This window comes from Saccopteryx leptura, chromosome 3, assembly GCF_036850995.1.
Source record: "Saccopteryx leptura isolate mSacLep1 chromosome 3, mSacLep1_pri_phased_curated, whole genome shotgun sequence".
NCBI classification, from domain to species: Eukaryota; Metazoa; Chordata; class Mammalia; order Chiroptera; family Emballonuridae; genus Saccopteryx; species Saccopteryx leptura.
The window spans coordinates 364,823,955-364,850,484 of record NC_089505.1 but is presented as its reverse complement, the minus strand read 5'-3'; the positions used below and the strand labels follow the sequence as shown (position 1 = coordinate 364,850,484).

General features: G+C 49.3%; 1 protein-coding gene across 1 annotated transcript; it reads left to right on the top strand.

The window, feature by feature from the left end:
• Nucleotides 1-1,748: 1,748 nt before the first annotated feature.
• On the top strand, nt 1,749-24,691 carry HHLA1 (HHLA1 neighbor of OC90). The gene is made up of 16 exons (XM_066372505.1): nt 1,749-1,827; nt 2,924-2,983; nt 5,946-6,002; nt 7,092-7,172; nt 7,684-7,767; nt 7,864-7,947; nt 8,926-9,009; nt 10,628-10,684; nt 10,789-10,875; nt 11,792-12,037; nt 13,837-14,085; nt 17,181-17,249; nt 17,591-17,665; nt 19,765-19,921; nt 22,370-22,452; nt 24,648-24,691. Exons 1-16 carry the CDS (start codon nt 1,749-1,751, stop codon nt 24,689-24,691), a joined length of 1,596 nt encoding a protein of 531 aa, XP_066228602.1.
• The last annotated feature ends 1,839 nt before the right edge of the window (nt 24,692-26,530 follow it).

The following is a 26,530-nucleotide window of genomic DNA, read 5'->3' as shown; positions in this document are numbered from 1 at the left end:
GAGAGAATGAAATGTGGTAGAAAAGAACACAGACCTTAGTATCTGATGGACCACAGTTCAAATCCCAATTGTCCCACTTAGGAGCCGTGTGACCACGAATAAGAGGGCTCCACCTCTGGTCCTGGGTCCTTCTCTTATGTACTCGGAATATCAGTGCCTCTTTCAAAGGATGACTGAGAAGGTAAAATAACAGAGATACATTTTTTAAAAAAGAAGAAAATAAGAGATGCTGTCTAAAAGTGAAGGCTATACGTTAAACTGTTGGAGAGTTTCCTCTATGCTCTCAAGTTCAGGGACGAGGGCCCTGCAAATTCATCTGACAGAAGACGGAAATATAGAACAAAAATATTTAAAACTCTTGCTCCCTGGTAGGGCCTGTCTCTGCCCAGGGTGCCATCCAGAAGAGACACCACTCACTAACTCCCAATAATTAAAAAGCAATTTAAGCCTGACCTGTGGTGGCACTGAATTCTGAGGTCGCTGGTTCGAAACCCGGGGCTTGCCCGGTCAAGGCACATACAGGAAACAACTACTACCAGTTGATGCTTCCCGCTTCTCCCCCAAATTATTGAGAGCTTTCTGCTCTCTTTAAAGTCAATAAATAAAATCTAAAAGAAAAGAAAAAGCAATGTAAATATTCACTAGGATCTTCTGATAAAATTCCAAAGGTGGGTGCATCTCAAATGGATGCAGAACTTCTTAAAATACAGCTTGCCGGGAAGATGCTCCGTTCCTAAGATGTTTTCCTCGACCCCACTCTCTCTTGATGTTCGTCCCTCTCCCCAATTCACCTTTCAGGTCTCTTTCCTTCTCTACCAATGGCAGATTCCTGCTCGTTTCAAAGCAAGTCTGGGCAGCCTGTATGCTAAACAGGAATTACAATAATACTGACACATAGAGATTGTGTGGTTCTGAAGTGATAACGTGCGTCAGACAGCGTTTTGTGTGGTGTCTGGCACTTGGAAAGCACTCAGTAAATTGTCACCATTATTCTTATTAGTCTCAGCTTCGCAGCTTCAACTGTCATGCTGAATTTGCACAGCAAATTCCCCAAAGAATGGCTGGGACGCAGTGCTGCAGAGAAGGGAAGGAGGCGTGAACACTCACATGCACTCGTGTATTAAATTCTTTCCTATTTCTAAGCAGCTATGGTGCTGTACTTGGAGGGTGTTTCCCATCTAAACAGCCAGAAAAATGTTGCAGGAGACAATGGATCTCCCTGAAAGGTGTGTGCATGCCCCTCTCATAGTCCCAGATCTCCTGCCCTTATGCAGGGCCACACGAGTGATTCTGGCACGGGCTGCAAATAAAAGTGAGTGTGTCATTTCTTGCCGGAACATGAAGAGTTGGTGCTTAGTCCTCCAGCTCTCTCCCTTCCACTGCACAATAAATCGATGACTAAGAAGGCCACAAGGACCAGATGGAGAACTATTAAACAGTGGAGCCTCCATTAGCCAAAAGCCCTGAGTGACTATGTGGAGCAGGATTTCCGGCCCATGTGCAGTGACTACAAACGACAGACAAGAATTCAGCTTTCCTTGTTGAGTTAAGCCAATGAGATTGTTTTTAATTTGTCACCTCCGCATAACCTAACCTATCCCAACTATACAGAGCCTTTTCAGAACGTATTTCTAATGACTGCCCATGCAGTGGTCTCAAGGATATTCTGAATCAATGCGGAGAGTGATCCAACCTGTTTCCTCCACCGGCTTGCCTGCTTGTTTCCAGGTGGTCTGGACTTCACCACCATGCCAGGCTTCCTGGCACACGGTGCTCCGGTGAGGCTGTGCGTGGCCCTGGCCTGTGTCCTGTCCCTGTGGAGCACCGGTAGGCCTGGTAGGCGGTCGAGTAGCGTCTGTTCCGTATACTGAGTTTGGGTGTACACGGTGGTTTGGAGACTGGCAGCAGCCAACATTTCAGGCCGGAATGCAAAATGAGTTTGATCAAAGTGGCAACAATAAAGTCCCCACTTCTGCTTTGGTCCCTCGACTTTTTGCAATTGAATGCCACTTATACAACAGAATTAGCTTCGCCTCCACTGTTACCACCTTGGTCCAAACATCATCTCTTCTTTCTTGGACTTCTGACTCCGCCCCCTGCTTTTCCTCTTGTCCCATGGCCCATTCTTCACTCACCAGCCTGACCCATCTTTTCCTAAATCTCACTATGTCACCTTCTAGGTTCTCATTTCTACAAACCCCCCCCCCCCCCCCCGCCACTATCTAATGACTTTCTCCTTCTTGGATAGTTTCCCAAGTCCTTTATATGATCAACACAACCCTGCCCACCTCGCCAGGGCCACCGTCCACGTTCTCCTCCTCATTCTCTGTGTTTAATCCCTGTTGGTCTCTTTCACTTCTTTAAAGTCATGCTCATGCCCATCGCAGACCCTGGGCACATGCTGGCTGTACGCTGAGTCACCCCTCTGCCAGTCAACCTGCTTGGATACTAGTCAACCTTCAGATCTCAGCAAGAGTCACCTGCCAGAGAAAGCTCTCAGGTCACCAGGATTAGAGCAGGCTCCCCATTATACACCCTCAAAGTGCCCTTCAACGTCTCTGACACTCTTCTTAATAGTGTCCTAAGTCTTCATGCCTGCCTTTCCAGCTAGAATACATGCTCCAGAAGAATGGAGTATGTATCCATTTATTACAATACTAGCTCAGCAGCTAACACACACCAGGCCTGCTCACGTTAGGTGCTGAATAACACTATCGATCATTAGTATGGTTAGAGTTGGTCAATAATTGTTTGATGACTAAACTACAGAGTGAATGAGCTCACTATGTGTGGGATTTTAAGCAAGTTGCTTCACCATTCCAGATCATAATTGTCTCATTTTTAACATGAGTATTTGGGATAATTCTCTCTGAGGTCATGTCTGGGTTATCATTTTTCTGATGAAAGCTTTTTTTTTTTTTAGTGTCTGCTATTAAAGGAGAAGCCAAAAAGGAAAAGAACATGATCTTCCCACCTACAACAGGTCAACGGGCAGGTGCTCCACCCTGGCTCACTCTGCTTTGGGCAAATCCCTTGGTTTCTCTGAGCCTCACTTTCTCTATCTGTAAAATGGGGATAGTGGCTGTATCTCACGCTCTAACGGTCATAGCGACGGTCTCTTTTCTGAGTTGCTCATTGCTCCATGGTTCACAGAACTTCTGGAATCTCATGATCTTATTAAATCCACAAAGACTGTGGCATTCTATTAGCAATAGAAGGTTTCATAATGGGAGCTACTGTTACATGCTGTCATCACCTTTGTAATAATTTCACCGCCTTTGCCTTTCTTTTCTTCCCCTTTCTTGCTGGTCTGGAATTGGCTGGGCAGCAGGATGGTGAACGCATTCCAACACAAAGGACACTCAGGAGTCAGAGGCTGGGTTTCTGTTCCTAACGTTTTACTAAACACACAAGATAAAATTTTTTTGTATGCTTTTGCATCTAGGAAGGGAGGTGAGGGTTATTCTTTATTTTAAAATTTTCATTGACCTTTAATTAGTACATCCCTGTGGTTCAAAATACAAATGGTACAAAATGTATAAAGTTAAAAGGCCCCACCAGCTCACCACTTCTCTGTCCCTGAGGACGCCCGTTACCCCGTTTCTGGTGTTTAAGCAGAGTAATTTTCAATAACTATTTCCCCTCTTCGAGCCTCCAGTTTTCTCTTCTTTAAATGAGAACAACAATTCTGCTCTGTAACCAAAGGAGAAAAGATGATAAAAATCCTAAGCATGAGGCATAAGTGTGGAAATAACGTCTATTTTAACGTTACTACAATGGTGGCCTTTTTTTTTTTTTATCTAAAAGGGGGACAATAGTTTTATATAATCTGTCTGAAAATTTACTCTAAAAAATGTTCTGTATAGCATCCTCTTGAGAAATGCCTGCTTTGGTGGTATTTAATTTATACTTGAAATACTGTTATCAAAATCCACCCACGGGTTTATAATTATCCAAAGGACATGGTAGATTTTTTTCTTTTTCAGAAAAGGAGTGATATTTAAGAAAAGTTCTCTGTTTGGAAGATGGCACCGGGCCCATCATTCTAGCCTGAGTGGGGAAGTGACCCTGCAAGGCCGGTGGCCTGTAGCATCCCTGGGGCCTGGGGACCCCGAACCAGATCACCCTAGTCTCTCGCCTGTGTGGAGGGCTCTGCTTCCCGGCCAGGCCGCAAGCGAGGGTGGTCGGTCCCTCCCGAAGCTCGCAGTGCGACTGCTCAGGCAGAGCGCCGCTCAGAGCGCAGGTGGTTTGACAGCTCTCAGCCGGCTTGATAATGAATGAGAGTCTCAGACTTGCTTTTGTTGTAGCATAACCAGCATTCCCCGCCCCTTCCATAGCCATATCGTGGGGAAGAGGATGCATTGCCCGCCCCCTCCACGTCTAACCCCAAAGCTTCACTGTTTGACCCAAAAGCCTGATAATCGGTGAAAGGCCAAATTGACTGCACCTGCTTTTGAACAGGGTACTTGAATTTCAAATGAACCATCTCCGTGTCCATTCACAGATGGGTGGATAAAGAAAGTGTGGTGGTATTTACATACCACGGAATATTATTCAGCCCTAAAAAAGAGGACAATCCTGTCGTATGCAACAACAAGGGAGGACCTGGGGGACATTACACTGAGTGACACGAGTTGAGCACAGAAGGACACATACTGCATGAGAGCACTTCTCTGAGCAATCTAAAATAGTCAAGCTCACAGACACAGAAGGGAGATAGGTGACTGCCAGGGGCTGGGGGAGGGGGACAGGGCCACTGGCCAGATGTGGGCATTGGGCACATCTCTTCCCTTTCCTGGGCCTCTGCTCCCTCACCCTTCAAAGAGAGTGTCAGACAAGGTGACTTGTACGGATGTTATAAATTGTGTGAGCCTGTGCTTCCACGATACTGTTTCATCCACGGAAACTTGTATTTCAGTGTCTGGACATAAAGAAGTTAAGAAGGTAAAAGCTGAGGCTTTCCTTGGTGCAACAGGTAAGTAAGCCATCCTCAAATCCTGGATGTAACCCTGTGACTTGGGATCACGTGGTTCAGCCTCTCTGGGCCTTGGTTTTCCCATCTATAGAATGGGCATAACGCACTTTCTCCACTGGAATGCAACATATGAAATAATTATTGCAACTACAATAGTGACAAATGCTGTATGATTAATTGACAGCTTATCCAAAACATTCCACATCCCCCCAGACCAGGTCGGGTGCCCCGATAGAGGTGCCGACAGCTCCCCCAAAACATTCCACATCCCCCCAGACCAGGTCGGGTGCCCCGATAGAGGTGCCGACAGCTCCCCCATTGCGCCCTGTTTGACGCTCCTCGCGTGCATTGCGCGTGGCTCTCTCTCCTCCCACCCGAGCCACAGTCAGTCAGCAGCGTGGAGGTGGAGACCTGGTCGTTTTCCCCGGGCCTGCTTACGCCCAACGCCTGGCACACCGCCGGGCCCGCAGCGAGTATTGGTTGAATGAGTAAGGAATGACTGAATGCCTTTGGCATTGCAGCCTTTCCTCTGCCATTTTCTTCTCTGATACCACGAACTTCGCTGAGTGGGCTGGTGGCCCGGTGTTTTGGAAGGGCCACTGCTCTGCAGCTCCAGGAAGCGGGTTCTGTCCCCTTTGCTTCCAGGCCTCCGCTGTGCAAACCTAAGCAGGTTTCTTTCCCTCGCCGAGCCTCGGTTTCCTGACTGGGTGAAGGGGCGGGATAGGTCTGTCCCTCTGCCTTGGAACCGCCTTGCCTATTCATTACAGTGTGCATGGCAAGGCTACACACAGCCCAAGGAGACTAGAATCTCAGGCAGGGACTTGGAATCTGCCTTGTCACATTGTCCCCAGTGATCGTCATGGTCACTCACCTGAGGACCGGGGCCGTAGAAGCCACCCAGGCTTCCCCAGTGACGTGGGCTGGGGTTGCAGTCTCTCATTTCTCCCCTGGAAGCCTTTTCCCTTCCCAGTGTCTGGCTTTAGAGGTGAGGAGAGGAAGGAAGGGGGGGACTTGCTGGACACTTCGGGTGAGTCCTCCCCCCACCCCCTAGGGCTCCATGGGTACCCTGTGCTGCTAAGAAAATACCCCCACTTCTCCAGACCCCACTCCACCCCCACAGGGAGATAAGGGCATCTGTCCAATCCTCACATTGCTTTAGCCACAGAGTTACCAGAACGTTAAGCATAAGCCGTTGTAGCCAAATCTTCAGGGAAGAACTGGAGAAGGCAGATTTCAACCCTCCACCCGGCTACACACTACCAATATCCGGGTGGTGATTGATTGCTATTGATCAATTGATTTTGGTCCTCATTCCTGGGCCACATCCCAGACCTATTAAATCTGAGTCTCTGAGGATGAAGCCCAAACATTGGAATGGTGGTAAGAAAGTAATACATATCTCTCCGCTGACTCCAATGCCTAGCAAGTCTGAGCTCCTCTGTGAAACAGGTATTTATTTCCAAATCCAGTGCGTTGAGAACGCGGGCCATTTACTTGGGAATCTTAGTAGAATACATAAGCAGTTCCTACCAATGTCTACTCTCCAGTGCAGAGATCAAATGTTCCCCCAAATACCCATCTTTCCCCATGTGTAAGACGCACAATTTTTGGAAAAATTTCTGGTCTGAAAACTTGGTGCGTCTTAGACAGTGGTTGTAGTTTTTTACTTGCATTTCCCACATTTTCCACACTTGTTTTTACACTTATTGTTGAAGGCAGTGACTCGTCATCAGACACAGATGAGGACAAGCTAATGGATGGGAGTTTTGACAGTGATGGAGTTGTATGAATTTTATGATAAATAAAACTTGAGCTTAATAACGTTATGTAATACATTTTTCTTTTTCAAATTTCGGGCCCCCAAATTAAGGTGCGTCTTACACAGGGGAGTGTCTTATACATGTGGAAGTACAGTGTTCTTGTGCTGTTCTCAGACTTCACCTCTGTACTCAAACTTGTCACGGTGTTTGCTGTTGGCTGTCCCCTGCTGGGGACATCAACTGCCTTTGATCTTCACAATCCTGGTGCCCGGCATGGGAGGGGGGGTGTCTGTAAATGTCCAAAGAGGAGGCATGTGTGCCCGGATGTTGGAAACAAGGACCTGTTTTTCCTCCAGAGATGCCTGTGAGCTCGGTCGATCTGTCGGCGCTCAACCTGACAGAGGTGGTGAACGGGATGCTGAGCAGAGCTCTGAAAGGTAACCTTCTCTTACAAGCACTGTCCAGGCCCATCCTGGGCTGGGACCCGCTTTGCTCTGGCTGCCCTGTGCCGTGGGCGGGACAGGTCACGCCTCCGTGTCCCAGCTTCTCTGTGTTCAGAGTGGAGAAGGAGGTGTCCCTCCTAGATCACGTGGAGAGTGGAAACTCCCCATGAGGTAGGTTTGCCAGCCCCTTGAGAGCAAGCTGTGCCCCCAGTATTCACGGGCGCTGGCATGTCTGATCATAACTATCTGGAGAGAGGGCTGCCCCAGCTCCGGGCAGGTCAGAAAACATGGCCAAGTGACTCGCACGTTTGCATTTTTTTTTATTTGCTTCAATTTGCTTGTATTGTTTTTTATATTTATTATTATGGTATTTATTTTGTTAGTGGTTTTAGTATGTGTTCGTTGTATCATTGGTTCCTATCACCTGCTTACGTACCTGCTGTCATTTACTTGGTATTGTTGGTAAGCACGTGTGTCTGTTTCTTTATGTCGATGTCGCTGGCAGACAGCAAGAAATTCTTCTCCCTGCTGAGCATCACTTCCTACAGTTCCTTCGCCTTCCACAAGTTCTCGGTGGCCATTTACAACAGTAAGTGCCTGTGGGTGGCGACCACGGTGAGTGGTGGGCCGGCAGGGACAGGCTGAGTGTCAGGACTGCTGTGCGGACTCTTCTTTCTCTTCACAGTTTCTAACCTGAAGACGGTGGACGCCGCCAAGTTCCCCACGCGGTACTGCTACTGTTTAAACAATCGGACCAATGACCTCTCAGGTGGGCGGGGCCTACCCCTGGAGCTTGCCACTCTTGTGATTTTGCTTGTGCTCTTAACGACAAGTTTGAATTAATGTCGCCTTCTTAGAGCAAGACAGGCACATGCAGTGATGTCTATTACACATAAATATGTGCATATTTTTTGTCCCAGAAAATTCCTTCCTTGGTTTTTCCCCTAGAGAAATAGTTATAGCTGCATAGAGGAGCAAGAACAAGACGTTCAGGCAGCATTATTTTAATAAAAAAACCTGAGAACGAGCCGGATGAACATCTTTTGGAAAACGGTTCAATAGTCGACAGTACAAACAAACCTCATAGACAATACAAATGAGTGGGCGTGGCCAGAATTGGCCTGCATATGGAAAAATTTTCATGGTATTTTTAATTAAAAAATGAATGTTGCAAACTAATATGCAGAATACAATGTCATTGATTTTAAAAATGCATACATATATGGATACCGGATGGGTGGTTACCTCTGAGAAGAAGGTGGGAATGTGTGTTTTGGAGTAGAAAAGTATTATTTATTTAAGGGGGCTTTCAATAATAATAATAAGGGAACAGGTAAGCCAGGGCAGAGAGTTTTGAGAAATGAGCTCAGAATTGTGGCGGAAACAGAAAGGGTATTGCAGATCATGTAGAAGTTTATAAAATAACAAGGGGAAAACAAATCAGAAAAACCATTATTCAACGACATGACCTGGCATAGCTCTTTGGGGTTGGTCAGGAAGGATTTGAGGGGAGAGGGCAATGGAGGAGAAAAGGAATTATAATGGTGCATCCAAAAGTTTTCTGCTTTTTAAAACTGATTAGTGGTCTTTCTCTATATAATTGTTAATATTCCTCAAATCACTGAACTGAATCAAACTTGTAAAATCTACTTGGAAATACCCAAACGCGATATATTTTGCCCCTCAACTCTCTGAAATTTAAACCAAGTCTCAGAAATTTAAGCCACCTCCTCCATCGGTCTTGCAGATTTCACTGCCCTGCTGGTGGACATCATTGGAAATTCTAGCAGCTACCTCACAGAGATTTTTAAGTCAACCTCCATCCTCTCAGGTGTGTACTTATCTTGAAAATGCTTAGCAAATTTGAGATTTGGCATCCATTGTGGAGTATGATTAAACCTAGTGGAACACCCAGTCCCTGCCCCAATCCCTGCCATAGTCCAGGCTGCCAGCAATATTAGTGTAAGTTTTATTTAGACAATCAGCATGTCCAATTTCAACTGCCAGTGTCCACAGTTTCCGTCTTCCCATCATAACTATTCCTGGCGTAGCGGGAAGAATCTGAGGCTCAGAGTTGGGGGAAATCTGGGCAGACTCAAGAAAACAGCTTCTGTTGGACAGCTATGCTCCCATTTTAAAGATGAGAAAATGAAGGTTCAGAGAGGTGGAATATTCTGCCCAAGGTGGTTGTTCAGAATTCAGATTCATGGAGCCTAAGCCCATGTCTGAGGTGCAACTGAGAAAGAATGCCTCCTGTATGGAGTGACTTCATATAACCTCCAGGCAGTCCATATTCCCTGGGGACCACTTTGCAAAGCACAGATCTGTGTAACAGCCCACCGCTTGCTCTCATCAGAAAGACGGTTTGCTCCACTATAGAGAAACTCCTGTTTTAGAAAAAGGGATCTAGGGAGAAAAAAAAGATAATGGTAGATGTAATTAGATACCAGGGAGTCTTCGAAGGGCTTACTGTGTATTTCCTCATTAGAGCTTTGCTACACCTTTCCTGGTAGCTATTATCTTTATCCCCAAATTATCCCCACTTTACAAGTGGGAAAACTGTGGCACAGAGAGAGGTCGAAGAACCTGCCCAAGATCATTCTGTAGAGACAGAATTCTAACCCAGGCCACCTGAGTCTGAAGTTCATGCTCTTGATCACTATGCTAATTCATATAATAATAGTAGCACATTAGCAACAACAATAATCATTATAAGGACTCTTTACTGAGCTTTTCTATCTGCCAGGCACCGTACTTAGAGCTTCACACACATCTCATTGGATCATCATAGCCTTCCTACCAGGGACATGTGACCACACCTCCAACAGTCCCTCAAGGGACAGGTATACTTTGGAATTCAAAAGTGTTCGGGATTTTGAAGGTCTAATAGGGTGTCTACACCATTTATGATATGATCATCCATGACCTCCGGCAGCCTCTAGGGCAGCCTGCTGTCATCAGCGATACTCGTAGTCATTTAGCAGAAGGCTGACCCTTTGCACTATGTGACATAGATATAGGCTACATACAGCCTCGTAATCTCTCAAGTCAGATTTTGGATCAGAAGAGTTTTAGTACTGAAACAACACAAAATCTTCTATCTCACAGAGATTTGGGAATTTAGAAATTGCAAATGAGGGACTTGGGGTTAGAATTTTTGCCATTTTAAAGGTGGGTAAACTGAGTCCTAGAGAGGTCAAGCAGTTCACTCTTGTTCACCTAACTAGTAAGTGGCAGAGCTGATGTTGTACCCGGGGAAGCTGACCCCAGAGGCTGTGCCCTTAGCTATCACATTATACTCCACCCCACACCCCAAAACCCTCAGAAAATTAAGGCTGCCTTAAAAGTGAAGAGTTAGCCTTATTTTCCTACATCACCCTGAGCTAGGGATTTCATTTTGACTGGACTTCGTAGCCCCAGGCCAAGTGTCGTGTGCCATTGTCTTACAGTGAGCCAGACGAATGAATCCAACTGCATCTTCATCTGTGTGATGACGGGAAAGTCAGGTGAGCCCCCAGCCAGTCTTTGACAAGCTCTTGGAGCTGAGAAGTAAACATGGCCACCAGCAGATGAGCCCAAGGTTGAACCCAGTTTGGTGGGATTTTTGCAGAGAGGAACCTTTCTGACTTCTGGGAGATGGCGGAGAAGTCCCCGGTTGTCAATTACACATTTACCAGCAGCCTGTCTGGTGTTTGGGGTGAGTGGAGACCTCCCGAACTCCTGCTCTGCAGGCTCCAGACCAGGGTCCCTCCTAGCGAGCTGAGGACTGAGTGCTGCCCGCAGCTATTTTACTCAGCTGCACTGGGCTAAAATAGGAGGGCTTTGCTGTTAAAATGTTATTTTATTTATTTAATTTTTTTTGCAAAAGATCTGGCAACCTTGAATCCTCCCCCCTCACCCATAGCCACAGCAACTTGTGTTGAACAGCTGCTGTCCTCATCCTCCTGCCGTTAGGAGGGACTCCTTTCCCCTGTTTTCCATAGTCCGCTCTGCTCCCTATTGCCTTGCACTTTTTTCCTGACAGCTCTGCATTTTGTTCCCTGTGCTTCTTCACATGGTTTTTTCAGAGGTTGATATTTTATTTTATTATTTTGCTTTATTTTATTTTATTTTATTTTATTTTAGTGAGAGAGACAGAGAGAGGTACAGATAGGGACAGACAGACAGACAGGAAGGGAGAGAGATGAGAAGCATCAATTCTTCATGGCTGCTCCTTAGTTGTTTATTGATTGTTTTCTCATATGTGCCTTGACCGGGGGGCTATAGCAGACCGAGTGACCCCTTGCTCAAGCCAGCAACCTTGGGCTCAAGCCAGCGACCATGAGGTCATATCTATGATCCCACACTCAAGGCAGCGATCCCGCACTCAAGCTGGTGAGCCAGCGCTCAAGTTGGCTACCTCAGGATTTCAAACCTGAGTCCTCTGCATCCCAGCCCAACGCTCTATCCACTGCACCACCGCCTGGTCAGGCTGATATTTTAGATTAATCTGTCATCCAGTGAGAAACCCGCTTTTTGGTGACATATGGTACTGCTCAGAGTAAGGTCTGAATCCCTGCACTCTAAATATTTGCTGTGGGATGCATGACCTGCCACTGACCGTCTCCCTGCATGTGCAGCCACCAGGGGCACGGCTGTGACATCGACGTTCGCCCCCACAAGCCAGCCCACGCTCCCGCGGACAAGCCCTCCACGCACAGCCCAGAGCACCCGTGGGTCTGCTCTGAGAACCCCTCCCTGCACCGAGACCACTTGTCCTTCAGAGGAAGAGCAGAGCATGAACACAGACAGGCGCCCTGAACGTCTCACCAAGGCCACGGCCACACCAGGCAACCTCTCTCCCACCTTCCCGGGCGTGGGTAAGACGCTTCCTCACCCTGTCCTCTCCTGCCCCGTGTCACCCTCCTGTTCCCTCTCTGCTGACATGAATAAGTGACGTCCTTCCCTGTTTCCTCTCCTCACCAACCCTTTCCTTCTCCCTCAGCCTCCCTCTGTAAGACATCAATGTGAGCCAGTCCGGGCTCCATATGGACAAGCCTAGACGAGTGGCATGGACATAGGTTCGAACATTGGTTTATGGAATTCTTCAGTTTTGAAATCGTTTCAGACTCCGTTCCTTCATACCCATCCCCCAGCATCCTCTAATGAGACTATCTTACAAACTTGAAATATATTGTAGCAAAAAGGTACTTTTATTTCAGTAAAGCATTTAGCAACAGTCTCTCCTGAAGTTCGCACTAAACGGTGAAATGCTCTGGACATTGTGTGACAGGGTTAGGTTCAACTGTAGCTGGCTGGACGATGATGCCACCGCTGATGGGACACCAGGAGGTCCCTCCTTCCCCATCACCTTTGTGGACGTGATCAGTGATATTGTCACGGAACATGCAGAAGGCGGGCTTGTCCTGTTTGGAAATAAGATAGAACTGAGATAACTCTTTCCATAAAGAGTCAGTCCTGTGTCAGTGAGTTCCAGCAATGGACCAGTCATCGGAATGCATTCATTCATTCATTCATTCATTCATTCAGACTTGTAGTTAATATCAGACCCCATGCTCACTGTTCACAACACAGCTCTGTCAATGTTCCCTGTCCTTCCTGAACTCACAGACCAGGGAAAGAAACACAGGCAAGTAAACTGATAGTTATGACCCAGGCGACAAAGAGTTATTGTCCTGGGGAGCCCAGAAAGGGGGCTTCCTGCAGCGATAAGAGTTGATAAGAGTCAAGCAGCAGGGGAACAAGGGTGGGGATGTAACCAACCTCATGAACTAGGAATGTCCTTAGTACAATAGCGGCATCGTGACACACACAATATTAGAGAGCTTCCCAGTGCAATGAAGCTGGGATTGCTAGTGGAGAGAGAAATGATAAAACACCTAGCTAGGGTCTTAACAGAGGTGCTGGTTTTATGTAAAACAAAACAAAACAAAAAAAAAACTACAGAACGTAAATGAAAGCAATAGAAGCTTATTTAAATAAATGAAGCAATATTCCATGTTCTGGGTAAGAATCTAAAGATCTTCAAGGTGGCAACTGTTCTCAGCGTAACTTAGAGTTTTAAAATCCTCCAAGGGGATTTGTTTTGTAAAACTTGAAAAAATATGAATTTTAATTGCTATCATGGGAGTAAACAAGTGAGAATCTCGAGCGGTTCTTTATAAGACCAACGGGGGAAGATTTGTCTCAATAACAACCTTATGATACAGTGGGGTATTATTATAGCTAGTGTCTTCATTCAGTGGTAAAATGGGAGTTCAGTAACTTGCCCCAGAGTGTGCAGAACAGAGGCAGGAGGAGCAGGAGGACCCTCCAGGTCCCCTCACCTCAAACCCCGTAACCATTCCTTTACAGCAGCCACAGGATTAGAAAGACTGTCGAGAGAGCCCACTGTCCCCAAAACACACACACACCCAGCTGATTGCTTGGGTGCCTCAAGGATTTGGAGATTTTTTTAAATTGGTAGTTAGGAAAATAATGTTTAGTTTGGTTTATTTATTCTCATTCTTGGTAGTATTCAAGTCTCTAGACTATCTGTATTATATATGCACATATCTAAATATGTTTACCCTGTAATTATATTTCAGTGTCTTATCAATTTTATATCTGAATCAAAGTGGTCAGGCATATAACCGCCCTGTCACTGTCACTCGTGCAGCCACCAGGAGGCTGGCCGGAACTCCACGGGTGACGGCCGACAGGCAGGCCTGGGCTTCCACACTGTCCGTGCTCCGGGCTCAGACCACTGGGGAGCACAGAGCTGGAGGACCCCCCTGGGAGACACTTCCCTCCACAGCAACATCCACATCCCCCGAGGAGGAGACCCAGAAGACGGAAGCCACAGGGAGCCCTTCGGAGCCTCCTGCGAGGACACCTGGTGGCCCGTCCCAGACCAGCCCAACCTCAGGTAAGACAGGGCATTCTCTCCTGGTGGCCCACCCCAGACCAGCCCAACCTCAGGTAAGAAAGGGCATTCTCTCCTGGTGGCCCACCCCAGACCAGCCCAACCTCAGGTAAGAAAGGGCATTCTCTCCTGGTGGCCCACCCCAGACCAGCCCAACCTCAGGTAAGAAAGGGCATTCTCTCCTGGCGGCCCACCCCAGACCAGCCCGACCTCAGGTAAGACAGGGCATTCTCTCCTGGTGGCCCGTCCCAGACCAGCCCAACCTCAGGTAAGACAGGGCATTCTCTCCTGGTGGCCCGTCCCAGACCAGCCCGACCTCAGGTAAGACAGGGCATTCTCTCCTGGTGGCCCGTCCCAGACCAGCCCGACCTCAGGTAAGACAGGGCATTCTCTCCTGGTGGCCCGTCCCAGACCAGCCCGACCTCAGGTAAGACAGGGCATTCTCTCCTGGTGGCCCGTCCCAGACCAGCCCGACCTCAGGTAAGACAGGGCATTCTCTCCTGGTGGCCCGTCCCAGACCAGCCCAACCTCAGGTAAGAAAGGGCATTCTCTCTCAAGCCCCCTCTTTTAAACTAAATTTACTATTGTCTGTTTTTAAAACCTTTTCTGAAATTTTGAAATATAGTACACATGCAACAAAGTAATAAAATGTTAGCAACACAATTAACAATCACAAAGCAAACTCTTTCTTCTTTTCTTTAGCCTTTTTCTTCCCACCTTTGCATGAACGAATGAATGAATGAATGAATGAATGAAAACTCCCTCCTCACAGGGACCCCTCCCCTCCTCTCCCCTTTACGGACCCTCTAGCCAATTTTTTTCTCCTTTTCCCCTTTTCACTGCCCTTTAAACACGTGACCACAAGAAGCCGACATTGTGCACTCCAGACAATTCAACTGCCTTTTTGGCATAGTATTAATATATGTTAATATTATTATATTAATTACATGTGCATCATGTATACATGGTCTACTATAGCACATACATGAACCACAGATGTAAGTATACTGAAGAGTATTGATATGTCAGCATGTAGCACGCGGAAGGCCAGAGCTCCCAAAGGCACTTGAAAAACTGTCAAGTGTGACTCCAACTCCAGAATGTGTATGTATTTATGTGTGTGTGTATGTGTATGTATGTGTGTGTGTGTATGTGATATAAATACATAGAAAATAGAAAACAGAACAAAATAAGACAAAAGAAATTCACAACATGCTAACCTTGACTACATCTGGGAAGTAGATGAGATTTTTTTTTTCTTCCCTCTGATGTTGTGAATTTTCCACGTTTTCTAATCCTATGATTAGAACCCCCCAAAAAGTTTATTTATTTTAAAGACCACTTCCTCTGATACCTGGGGCCAGAGGCCCTCTTTCCATGATCGCCAGCCAGTGGATGGTAACAGTTAGCATTGCTGGGCTGTTAGTGTCCGTGAATTTGACCTTCCTCTCCTGTGGACCATGTGCTCAAGGGCCTGTGTCTTCATCTTCAGTCCCCCTAGAACACAGTAGGCTTTCCTTAAACGTTTGTTGAACTACCTGAATTTCTGAAGAAATCGAGGGGAAGGAGTGGATGAATTTTGATGGGCATGAACATAAATTGACTTTAGGCTCATGATGTCAATTATGCAAACTGACCTGGAAAAGCAATTTTAATAGCCTTAGTTGGTGAATGACATAATCGATGGGTGGGAGAATACTGTAAAAGCTAACATGCTTTGTTGAGCCGCTAGACAATGGTAGTCAGCCCAGCCCTGAGGCTATGAGCTCCGGGCCGTATGTCAGACGCTCAGGGTTGACATTCTGCCTCTACCTACCACGTCAGAGTGGCTGTGAGGATTAAATTAGGCTACGTCTGTAAGGTGTTCAGCTCAGCATGTAGGCAGCATCATAGAAGTACTCAGTCAGAGGCAGCTACCAATCTGTCCCCCTGCACCCTGGACAGGGGCGCTGCGACCTGCTTCAGGTGACACACCTCGGAAAGGGTGGAGACGAGCAGGACTCCTGCCAAAGCAGAGCGTGTGTCTGCCTCCGCCCTGGGTCCCTTTCAGCTCTGCTCCTCCGCGATTCTATAGTCACTTAGTGAAACCGTAAAGAACCACCTCAGACAAGGAAGCTCCGTGTTTGGGGCGTTGTGAAGGCTGCTCAGTTTCTAGAAACACACCCGGACAGCAAGCAGCTAGTGACCCCCTCTGTGCTCAGGGGCTTGTAGTCTGTGCCTGAAAGAGACCAAAAGAAGATGCGTCACCCCACACTCTGGGACCCTGCTTGCCTCTCCCCTCCTCTCACCCCCCATGTTACCCTCTAGGTCTCAGCCATGGCCAGCTGTCCCCCACTCACCTCCCTGGGTCTTTGCTCACACTCTTTCTTCTGCCTGGAACACCTGGGCTCCTCACGGATCCATGTGTTTCTCCTGTCTCAGAGATGACGTCACCTGCCCGCAGCCCCCGCCCCAGCTGAATTGGGTGCCCACCTCCCTTGCTCACCTTACACATCAGCCTCACGGCCCCCCCACCCAATGAAATGGCCTGTTTCATCATCCTCTCCCTTATTCTCTATAAGGAGGCTGCTTCGCTGGTTTGGCCAAAGGCCAGAGTCTTGACAGCAAGGATCATGCCCCAAAGTGGTCCTTACACCAGGACCTGATGATCAAAAGAACTGTTGAGACAAGGCCAGGCTCTATCGTGACAAGGACAGGCCATGCATAGGGGTGGGGATGGAGTAACTGTCTGCACCAAGACTCGGATGAATGAAAAGCATATTGTTTCCTCTTTGCCAGGAGCACCCATGCTCGGACACTGCCTGAGCAACCCCCTCGCACCCCCAGGCAGTGACCAGTGTTAGTGGGTTTCCAGTGTCACCTACACACTGTGTCATGGTGACCGCTGGGACTTGCTGTTTCTTCCTCCGCACTGGGAGCGCCTCCACTGGGGATCCCACTCCATCCCCATTTCTGCACCCTCACTGTCCTGTCCTGCCTGGGACCCGGCATGATAACCCACAGTTGGACACATTGGGCAGGACTGCTGGCCCGGGGCCACTGCTCCCAACCAGGCATCCTGAGAATTGCAGGCTCCTCTCTCTCTCACCCCATCCCAGGAACGGTCACCCCGGGCACGCAGACTTCAAGTCCAACCAAGGCACCGGCCCCCAGATATCCACAGACAGGTAAGGACATGCGCTGGAAAGAGAATCCCAACACCACAGGCGAGACACACAGCTCAGCAACAGGGGCGCAGGGAGGAAGAGGGTACCAGGAGGCAGGCTAAGCCGGTTACCGCACTTGATAGATTCTAGCAGGAAAAAGACAGGAGAACGAAGCCTTGCTGTGCTGCTCAGGTGCCCCGCGATCTTGGATAAGTCACTTCCTCTCTCTTGGCCACGATTTTGCTGCAGATTTTAAGAATGCTTTATCTTTAAGGGGCTCTGGTTCGGGCGCTGGTTGTGGATATAACCCCAGGCCATTTCATTTGGATTTTTTTTCTTGAGGCCATGCTTGCTCCTTGCAGATGATCTCCTGTGGCCGTTCACCCCTGGAGAAGAGCCGGCCCTGGCCCCCGGACCCCACCAAGTTCAAGTTTCAAGTAAGTACCAGCTCCCTGTCACTCCTGGTGCTTTTGTTTTGAATGAGGTTGTGCAGTGTAATTAAACGGGGTTTGTTGGATCAATTTGGAGTCAGACTGCTGGGACTCAAATCCTAGGTCTGCCATTTGCCACCGAGGTGGGCCCCAGCACTCGGCTTCCAGAATTCAGCATTTTTGGCGGAAGAGCGAGTATAATAACAATCATTATGGGCAGTAAGCACGTCCTTTTCCCCACAGTGTTCTGCATGAAGCGAGCTAATGAGTGTGGAAGTGATTTGGAGCTGGAGAGCTCCGGATAATTTAATCCAGTCAGCTTGTATTGAGTGAGTGCCTACGGAGAGCGTGCTGAGCGGGCTTTGCAGACGGAATTCGCTCTTCTAACGAGCGTGGTGTTAGCGGCAGGAGGCGGAGGAGGACTGAGCGCCTCTAAAGTTCCACCCCCATTGTCTGGGTGCAGTCCACTTGTTTTCTGGTTTAAAGGACACACTGCCACTCCGGTCCCCGCGCACTTAATTCTTATGATGTTCTTGAGGACATCCTCCCCCCAGGCACAGCTCTGGGTTGGCCGCGGCTCCGGGCTTCCAGGTGGCGCAGTGGTTCGTGCCGCGGTGGTTCGTGCCGCGGTGGTTCGTGCCGCGGTGGTTCGTGCCGCAGGTCCCCCGCTTCTGCAGGTCTCACTGTCCTCTTTTCAGTTGAGCCGGTTTCCAGAAGGGAGACATTGATAGGAGCAGGCCCCTCCCCTCCCCAGATGCCTTTCTATCCTGGTTTCTTGAATGTCCCCAGAGCATCCAGTCGTGTGTCAACGGGGCATTATTAAATTGCTGGAGCCTGCACAGGCTCCTTCTTCACGGCGCCCCCGACGGGCCTCCACCGCCTCTCCCGCCCGCAGTGAATGGTGAATGGGCCTTTCAGACCCAGGACGGGCTCCTGCTCCCATAGGAGATCACAGCCCTTTCTGCCCCCTGGGGACTCAAAGGCAACCCGCCGCCAGCTGTGCGGAGGGGGGCGGTTGTCAGACTGACTCTGAGAAAACAAGTCGGCTGTATCTGTGCCTCTGTGGTTACGTGACACTGAGTGGGCTCCGGCTCCTGGCGACCCTGTGAACGAGTGTGGTCGCCATGCCCCGTCCTCACAGCCCGCCCAGCTCCCGTCGATGCGTGCCGGTGGCCTCGTCTGTGGAGTCGGTCCAGCTCGTACTTGGTCTTCCTCTTCTCCTGCTGCCTTTGATCTTTTCCCAGCATTAATGTCTTTTCTAAGGAACCCTGGCTCCTCTATTGTCCTGATTCTGTCAGTCGCTATCTTTATTTGAATCTATACTCATATTTACTTATATAGTGCTATCTATCTGTCTATCTATCTATCTCTACCTATCATCTATTATCTATTATCTATCTATCTATCTATCTATCTATCTATTATCTATCTCTACCTATCATCTATTATCTATTATCTATCTATCTATCTATCTATCTCTCATCTATCTACCCACCCACCCACCTGTCCAGTGAGAAATGTAAGTACAAAATAGCAGGGCTCTGGCATCTTCCAGTAAACGATCCTCCCTATTCACAAACAAAATATGCCACACAGTTTTTGACACTCATTATTCCACTCAGTAAATTATACTGCTCACAAAAATTAGGGGATATTTTGTCGCTTCATATTCCTTTTGAAATATCCCCTAACTTTTGTGAGCAGTACATATGTATTGAGTTCCACTGTGCACCAGGCACTGTGTTATGCCTGTTTTTACTTTTTTTCTGCCATGGGTTCTGCAGGGTGGGTCGTATTATCTTCATGAACCAATTTTGGTGAGTCCTACATAGTCAACAGTGACTCAGCATTTAGCCCAGATCTATCTAACTCCAGAGCCTGTTTACTGTATAATATAACCATTGCCGACTCCCACCAGGACCTGGGTCCCACCTGTCTCTCAGACCTGTCACTGCAGCTTTCTGGGGCGATGGCCACGTTCACTGTCTGTCTCAGAGCCACCTGAGGTCAGGGGCAGGACATGATCACCGAGCACAGTGTCTAACAAAGGGAGGCTATTTGTTAAATTTTTATGGATTTGAACGGTCCCGGGTTGTGTCTTCCAGGGTGTTCTCAGTGGCTCCTGAGAGATGGGGCCATGACAGCAGCTCCCCTCCCCCTGGCCATCCAGAAGGTCAACCCTTGCCTGATGGAGCTGTGCCGGTTTTTCCAGCAGTGCCTCTGCATGAGCCGGAGAAGAGACCCCAGGACGGAGGCCAGGGGGTAAGCTGGGCCCGAGGTTGCTTTCCCGGAGTTTCCTATTCTGCACGGCTGCTCGGTGGGCCGCGGGAGGCCAGGCATTCACTAGCCCACAGACAGGTGACAGGGGGACCTCAAGGAATGGACTCTCCAATGAGCTCTTTACTAGACTGTGACCTTCTTGAGAGCCAGGATAGACCCTCATTGGTTCTGGGTCCCAGAACCAAGCACAGAGCCTGACATAACGAGTGCAGTGGAGTCAAGTTGAGTCAAGTCAAACCGACTCAAGTCAAGTTGCACGGGAAAAGTGTCATGTCTGGTGGAATGGTCACAGAGGACTTAGAGTGGCCCTTAAACCCAAATGCCCTCAGCCTTGTGGCACTTGCTGGGACTAAACAATAACCAGAGGATGTGTCCACCTAAATTACAGTTCCTTCATAAACCCCCAGCGGTCATTTGCAGGCCAAATGAGAAGGTATAAAGAAAATTAGAAGGCAGACCTCACCTTCCTTACATTAAGGTCTGGGTGTGGACGCTCTCCTGCCCTGGAATGCTGACATGCTATTCTGTCTTCTGGAATGTATTCATAGCTGTAAACCCGGAACCAAACAACAGAGATAAATAGTTCTGCTCCACGGTCCGAGGCCAGTCTCTCAGATCTCCCATGTTATTTTCAAAGTCAGTCACTGTATCCTTCAGCTTTTCCCGTCTCCATCACGCACTGGCTCCGAGCCTCAAGTTCATGTTTTCAGCCTTTTCCCATCGCCCCTTTCTAGCCCTGGTCTCAGATCCCTTAATGAGTGCGGCTGTTTGCTCCACCCAAAGAGGGCAATGAACGAGATCCGCAGACCCGAGGGTGTTAGCAAGCAAGGTGGAGGCATTGCACCCATGCAGAAGGGCGGCAGCATTCTTGCCGGTATGGCCAGATTATCACGAGGATGGGTGGAAATGAAGCGATGTTTTCGTTGCTCCTGCACAGTGCCTGGGAAGCTGCCCCCAGTGGCTGCCGATTGGTGAAGAAGATACATTCGGGGTGGTCACTGTCTTGCTCCCTTTTCCACTGTCATAGCCAAGTCTGAACCCCACCTCTAGCATCCTTGATATGTTGTAGCAGTGGCAACCGAATATCTAGTAGCCAAGTCAGCTCTTGACCAAGCTTGGCATGTCAAGGTTGTTGACCAAGATTTTGAGATGTCACCTTGAGAGTATGAGGTCACGCGCCCACAGCAAGAGTAGCCCTGGTGGTCTTCGCCATCCCACTCGCCTCCCAGAGCCCTGTGCATGCCTGTCATTGCCCTGCAGTGTGGTGGGGTGGGGGGAACTGACTGGGACATCTCCCATTTCCCAGAATGCCTTGCCAGCCCGCCTCCTGTAAGTTCACTGGGAAGATCCTGGGAGGAGATCGGAAGACAGGAGAGGGGAGAAGCCAAGAATTTTCTCCTTGTTTATTTCTACTTTAAACAACATCTCCCTGTTGGTTTTTGCTAACCACTTAATAAATTAGAGTTCTTCTAATCCCTTTATAACTAATTTTTAGTATTAAATTCCCTCTCCGGGACCATCCGGGCTCTGTTTTATTCCTGGCTGGGTCCTAACTCATATCAGTCTTACCGCCTCGTAGAATGGCAGTGTGTTCCGGCTTGGAGTGGGCTCCCTGGGTTCAAATCCAACCCTAACACATGAAAGCTGTGTGTCCTTGGGCAAACCTACTTATCTCTGGGCCTGTTCCTCAGTTTTCAGTTGAGGGTGATAGGACCTGGGAAGTCCTTACAGCTAACTTTCTTGAGTAGCTAGCTGCTCCCCAGAGTGTGCTAGAATCACAGAGTGCTGGAGATGGAAGGGAGATGAGAGAAGGTTGAGCCCCCCCTCCGCAGACATCAGGTGAGGATCGAAAGGGAAGTGAATTCCCAGAGCCGCACAGTGAGCGGGTCACACAGCCTGCCCTGGGAACCCTTCTTCCCAAGCGTGTGATCAGCGCTCTCTTCCCGCGGCCCTCTGAAGCAATCGTGCAGACGCCAGCCGAGAGCAGGGTATTATTCTGCAAAGTATTTGTTGCATTGTTAACTCTAATAGCACTGTTGTCTCACTCCATCTCACACACACAGAATAAATAAATGGACGTCGTTAACTGAGAACCTAGCACAAGCCTGGCACTGTTCAGGAGCTTTGCACGTGTTAGCTCATTTAATCCTCGCAGTTGTAGGTTCTTTCCTGCCTTTTGTTTATAGATGAGTAAGGCCCAGGGAATTAAGTAATCAGCTTGATGTTAGGACTTAAAAAATAAATCTTTCTGACTCCAAGGTCTAAGTTTTTTCTTAGTGTTTCTGTACCTCTGCTCCCACACCCTATAAAGATAGAGAGGGGGATCCTTGCTGTGAAGCATTGTTCATTATAATTTTTTTTTAAATCCTGGTTGTCTTCGAACAGCCATGAAAGACAGCGATTGTTCTCAACTCTGATTTGACTTTGCAGGTACTGTCTTGAATACTATTCCTGGTTTCTGAAGAATGCGACGTACGTCTGCCAGAAAGTGAAAAGGGTGTCCCACTCACACAGTAAGTGTGCAGCGTGGCTGTGTTGTCACCTGGCAGTGACTGCCTCCGTGAAAGGGCTCTAGAACTCTGAGTGGTTGTCCTGCCTTAGCAGGGGCCCAGTGACTCGTCTAGTCACCCCTAATTCTAGACAACAAGAGTCACCACGAAGTCTAGACTGATTCCCCTTCACTTAACAGTTTGGTGTTTGCAATAAGGTATTAAAAAAGCAAGAGGCAGCCAGACTAAGCACTGTTGCTTTCTGTTGATTGATTGATTGATTTTAGAGAGAGGAAGGAAGAGAGAGAGAAGCATTCATTTGTTGTTCCACTTGATTGTGCATTCATTGGTCGCTCCTCGTATGCGCCCTGACTGGGGATTGAACCTGCAGCCTTGGTGTTTTGGGACAACGCTCTAACCAACAGTGCCACACCATTACTTTCTGTGTGTGAGTTTATCCTTCCTCAGTCTCGTGTAAGGTAAAAAGACAAATAAAGTGAAATCACACAGAAGACAAGCCTGGCAGAAACACTCAAATTTCTGACCGAAGCCAATGTACACAAATAATTCAGGCAAAAGGAGGCTCGTGAGTTGCCAGACGTGGGGGGCAGGGCGCCTCTCTCCTCCTCCTGGGGGCATCAGAGCCGCGTTCACTCTCAGAGATGCCGGACATCAGTCTTCCCCGCTCCTGTGGACAGACGTGGCTGATCTAGTCCACCTGGCCTTAGAACCAACGTCCGGCCATTTCTTTGTGCCATCTACCTGGGCTCCCTGGTCAGGGGACCACGTTCACTCTCAGAGATGCCGGACATCAGTCTTCCCCGCTCCTGTGGACAGACGCGGCTGATCTAGTCCACCTGGCCTTAGAACCAATGTCTGGCCATTTCTTTGTGCCATCTACCTGGGCTCCCTGGTCAGGGGACCACGTTCACTCTCAGAGATGCCGGACAGCAGTCTTCCCCGCTCCTGAGGACAGATGTGGCTGATCTAGTCCACCTGGTGTTAGAACCAACGTCCGGCCATTTCTTTGTGCCCTATACCTGGGCTCCCTGGTCAGGGGACCACGTTCACTCTCAGAGATGCCGGACATCAGTCTTCCCCGCTCCTGTGGACAGACGTGGCTGATCTAGTCCACCTGGCCTTAGAACCAACGTCCGGCCATTTCTTTGTGCCCTATACCTGGGCTCCCTGGTCAGGGGACTTTGGTTTTCTAAAACTCATGGGATGACGTTGAAGTCTGTGGAAAATACCTTCTTAATGTAACCCAAACAGAAGCCAGTGCCCACATGGCGCGATCTTGGCAATGTCTTACATTAAAACAAAGAAAACACAAGTGTAGGCGCCAGACCTTCCTCGTGGCTCCTAAGGAACATAAATGAATGCCATGACGACACTTCCTAGAAACTCTTCTTATTACCCCCCCCCACCTCTCACTTCCTACAAGCTGCCCTCCCAGAGCCTTTATCAGAGCTTTCTTTTCCCACTCCGCCCTCTGTAACTCTCCTCACATCAGGGTTTCTGGGTTCTCTCTTGGCTAACAGATGCCTCCTCCCTGCACACTCCCCCCCCCCACCCCCATTCCTTTGCCTCAGTACATTCTTCCTTCTCAAGCCTATTCCCTTATTTTTCCTGCAGCTCCGTCTCCCCACTCCTCCTGTCTGCTCTTTCCATCAGCACCTTTCCCTCATCGGCACAACAGCCGAGTCCGGGAGTCGGGCGGGGCTCTCAGGAGCCAGAGAACCCTCTCTGCCTGGCGCCGGCAGAAAGACCAGGAAATCTTGCCAACGACTTATTATTGGATAGCTCTGCTTTGGTTCTTGTCACAGTAAAATTCATTAAAAACCCCACATGAGCAACACATTATGTTTGCAGAACAACAGAGTAGTGAGTTTTGATGTGTCGTTTAGACTAGAGTAGTTAGTTTAGATTAGTGTCATGCAAACGGGGTGATGAGGTGGGTATGGCCAGGTGTTAGAAGAACATCCCGGAACAGGGAGTGGAAACACAAGGGCTGTGTTCGGCTCGACTCTGCTGCTAACCAGCAAGGGGGTCTTGCACAAGTTCTTTCTAATTGTGCGGGTGGGAGGCACCAAGTCTGGGAGGCCCCGTCCAGAGCACGGTCGCACACTCGCCCTCTGGAGGGGCCTGGGGCTGTCAGGGTTTGGGTCTGTGGTGTTTCCCTCTCAGTACTTGAGTTCTCTCTTCTTCATTTCTTTCAGCCTTAAAACAAAGATGCCTTGAGAATATTTGCAAGTCTGTGTGAGGCCTTGAAAAATCAACGGGGACCTCGCAACCAATTGGATGACATCTCTTCGCCCCGGCCCTTGGCCCAAGTTGGCTGCATTTGCAGAATTCACCCAGGCTTCCCCTAGACGATCATCGGTTCATTGGAAGTGGCTCTGTTTGGAAGTGGCATTTCTTTCTCTCCTGAGTCTGTGGAAGCTATTGAGGGCGGAGAGCCACATGTTAGAAACCCCACAGCTGCTGCAGTCATGCCCACTCTCCTGCCTGCCCGAGGTCACGAAACCTGGCATCTGTGCTCAAGCAGCTCCCGCCATGGTCATGGCCATTCTGAGACGGGAGACACGGCCGAAGGGGGCATAAACAAGCCAGTCTGGCCCTGGATTGACACAGCACCTGAAGGGACTTGAACTTGAGACTTTAGGAAGACAAGAGAAGGCTAAGTGAGGAGAACGGAGCCTGTCCTCTGGAGAGAGTCCGTGTGACTTCTCTGCACGGTTAATTCAGGCTGGGTTTGGTACAACTAACCAGACCTGCAGCGCTATGGGGTCCAGATAATCGTCCCGGCCCTAGAGTTGGAGGTGCTGAAAACCTTCCCGCAGGACAGAAAGCTGCTTTTGTGGGTGTCTCGTCTCAATTCCTTGTCTGTGTTTGGGGGGTGCCCCGAAGCATCCTGACCTTCAATGATGCACTGACGGGGCTCACAGAACTCAGAAACGTTGCTATATTCGCATGTACCGTTGATTCCGGCAAAGGACACAGATTAAGGTCCACTAAGGTGAAAGGCGCAGAGGGCAGGCTAGCCTCGCCCCCGGGCACCAGCTTCTGGTTTTCCTCTCCACGTGGAGTCCCACGGACAGCACGTGCTCTTCCAGCAATGCTGTGACCACATGGACGGAGTATCCTCAACCAGAAGACTTATCTGAGTCCCAGGGTCCAGGGTTTTTATTGGGGGCCAGCCATGTAGGCATGATGGGGCCCCACGGCTGACCTTGGTTATTCAACCTCCAGCTGCTACAGAGGTCAGACAAACACCGCGCAGCCCAAGCCCCCACTACCAACCCCACTGTCAGCTGAGCCGATCTGGCCCGGCCTAAAGCCCCAGGGACCCAGACACTCTTGTCAGGTGGGTAGCCTAAGGGTTTAGAGGTTATCTCCCAGGAGTGGTTCAGGGCCAGAACTCTCTGTGGAAGATGCAGGGCTTGGGTGCCTGACAGCCGTCCCCAGCCCATGAAGGAGACGGTGCAGTTACACGTGTAACATCATTAAACAGGATTCTTCTTGGAGATGGAGGCCACAGGTGCACTGCTGTCTGTTCCATTCATGCCGCAAAGACCGTCTCAGTTATCAGGAGAAAGAGGGCGGGAGGGGGGGAGAGACGGGGAAAACTGAGGGTGGAGATGGAGGGGGAGAAAGGGGAAGGGGAGGGAGACGAGGGTAGACGGGGAAGACGGAGGGTGGAGATGGAGGGGGAGAAAGGGGAAGGGGAGGGAGACGAGGGTAGGGGGGGGGAAGACGGAGGGTGGAGATGGAGGGGGAGAAAGGGGAAGGGGAGGGAGACGAGGGTAGGGGGGAAGACGGAGGGTGGAGATGGAGGGGGAGAAAGGGGAAGGGGAGGGAGACGAGGGTAGGGGGGAAGACGGAGGGTGGAGATGGAGGGGGAGAAAGGGGAAGGGGAGGGAGACGAGGGCAGGGGGGAAGACAGAGGGTGGAGATGGAGGGGGAGAAAGGGGAAGGGGAGGGAGACGAGGGTAGGGGGGGGGAAGACGGAGGGTGGAGATGGAGGGGGAGAAAGGGGAAGGGGAGGGAGACGAGGGCAGGGGGGAAGACGGAGGGTGGAGATGGAGGGGGAGAAAGGGGA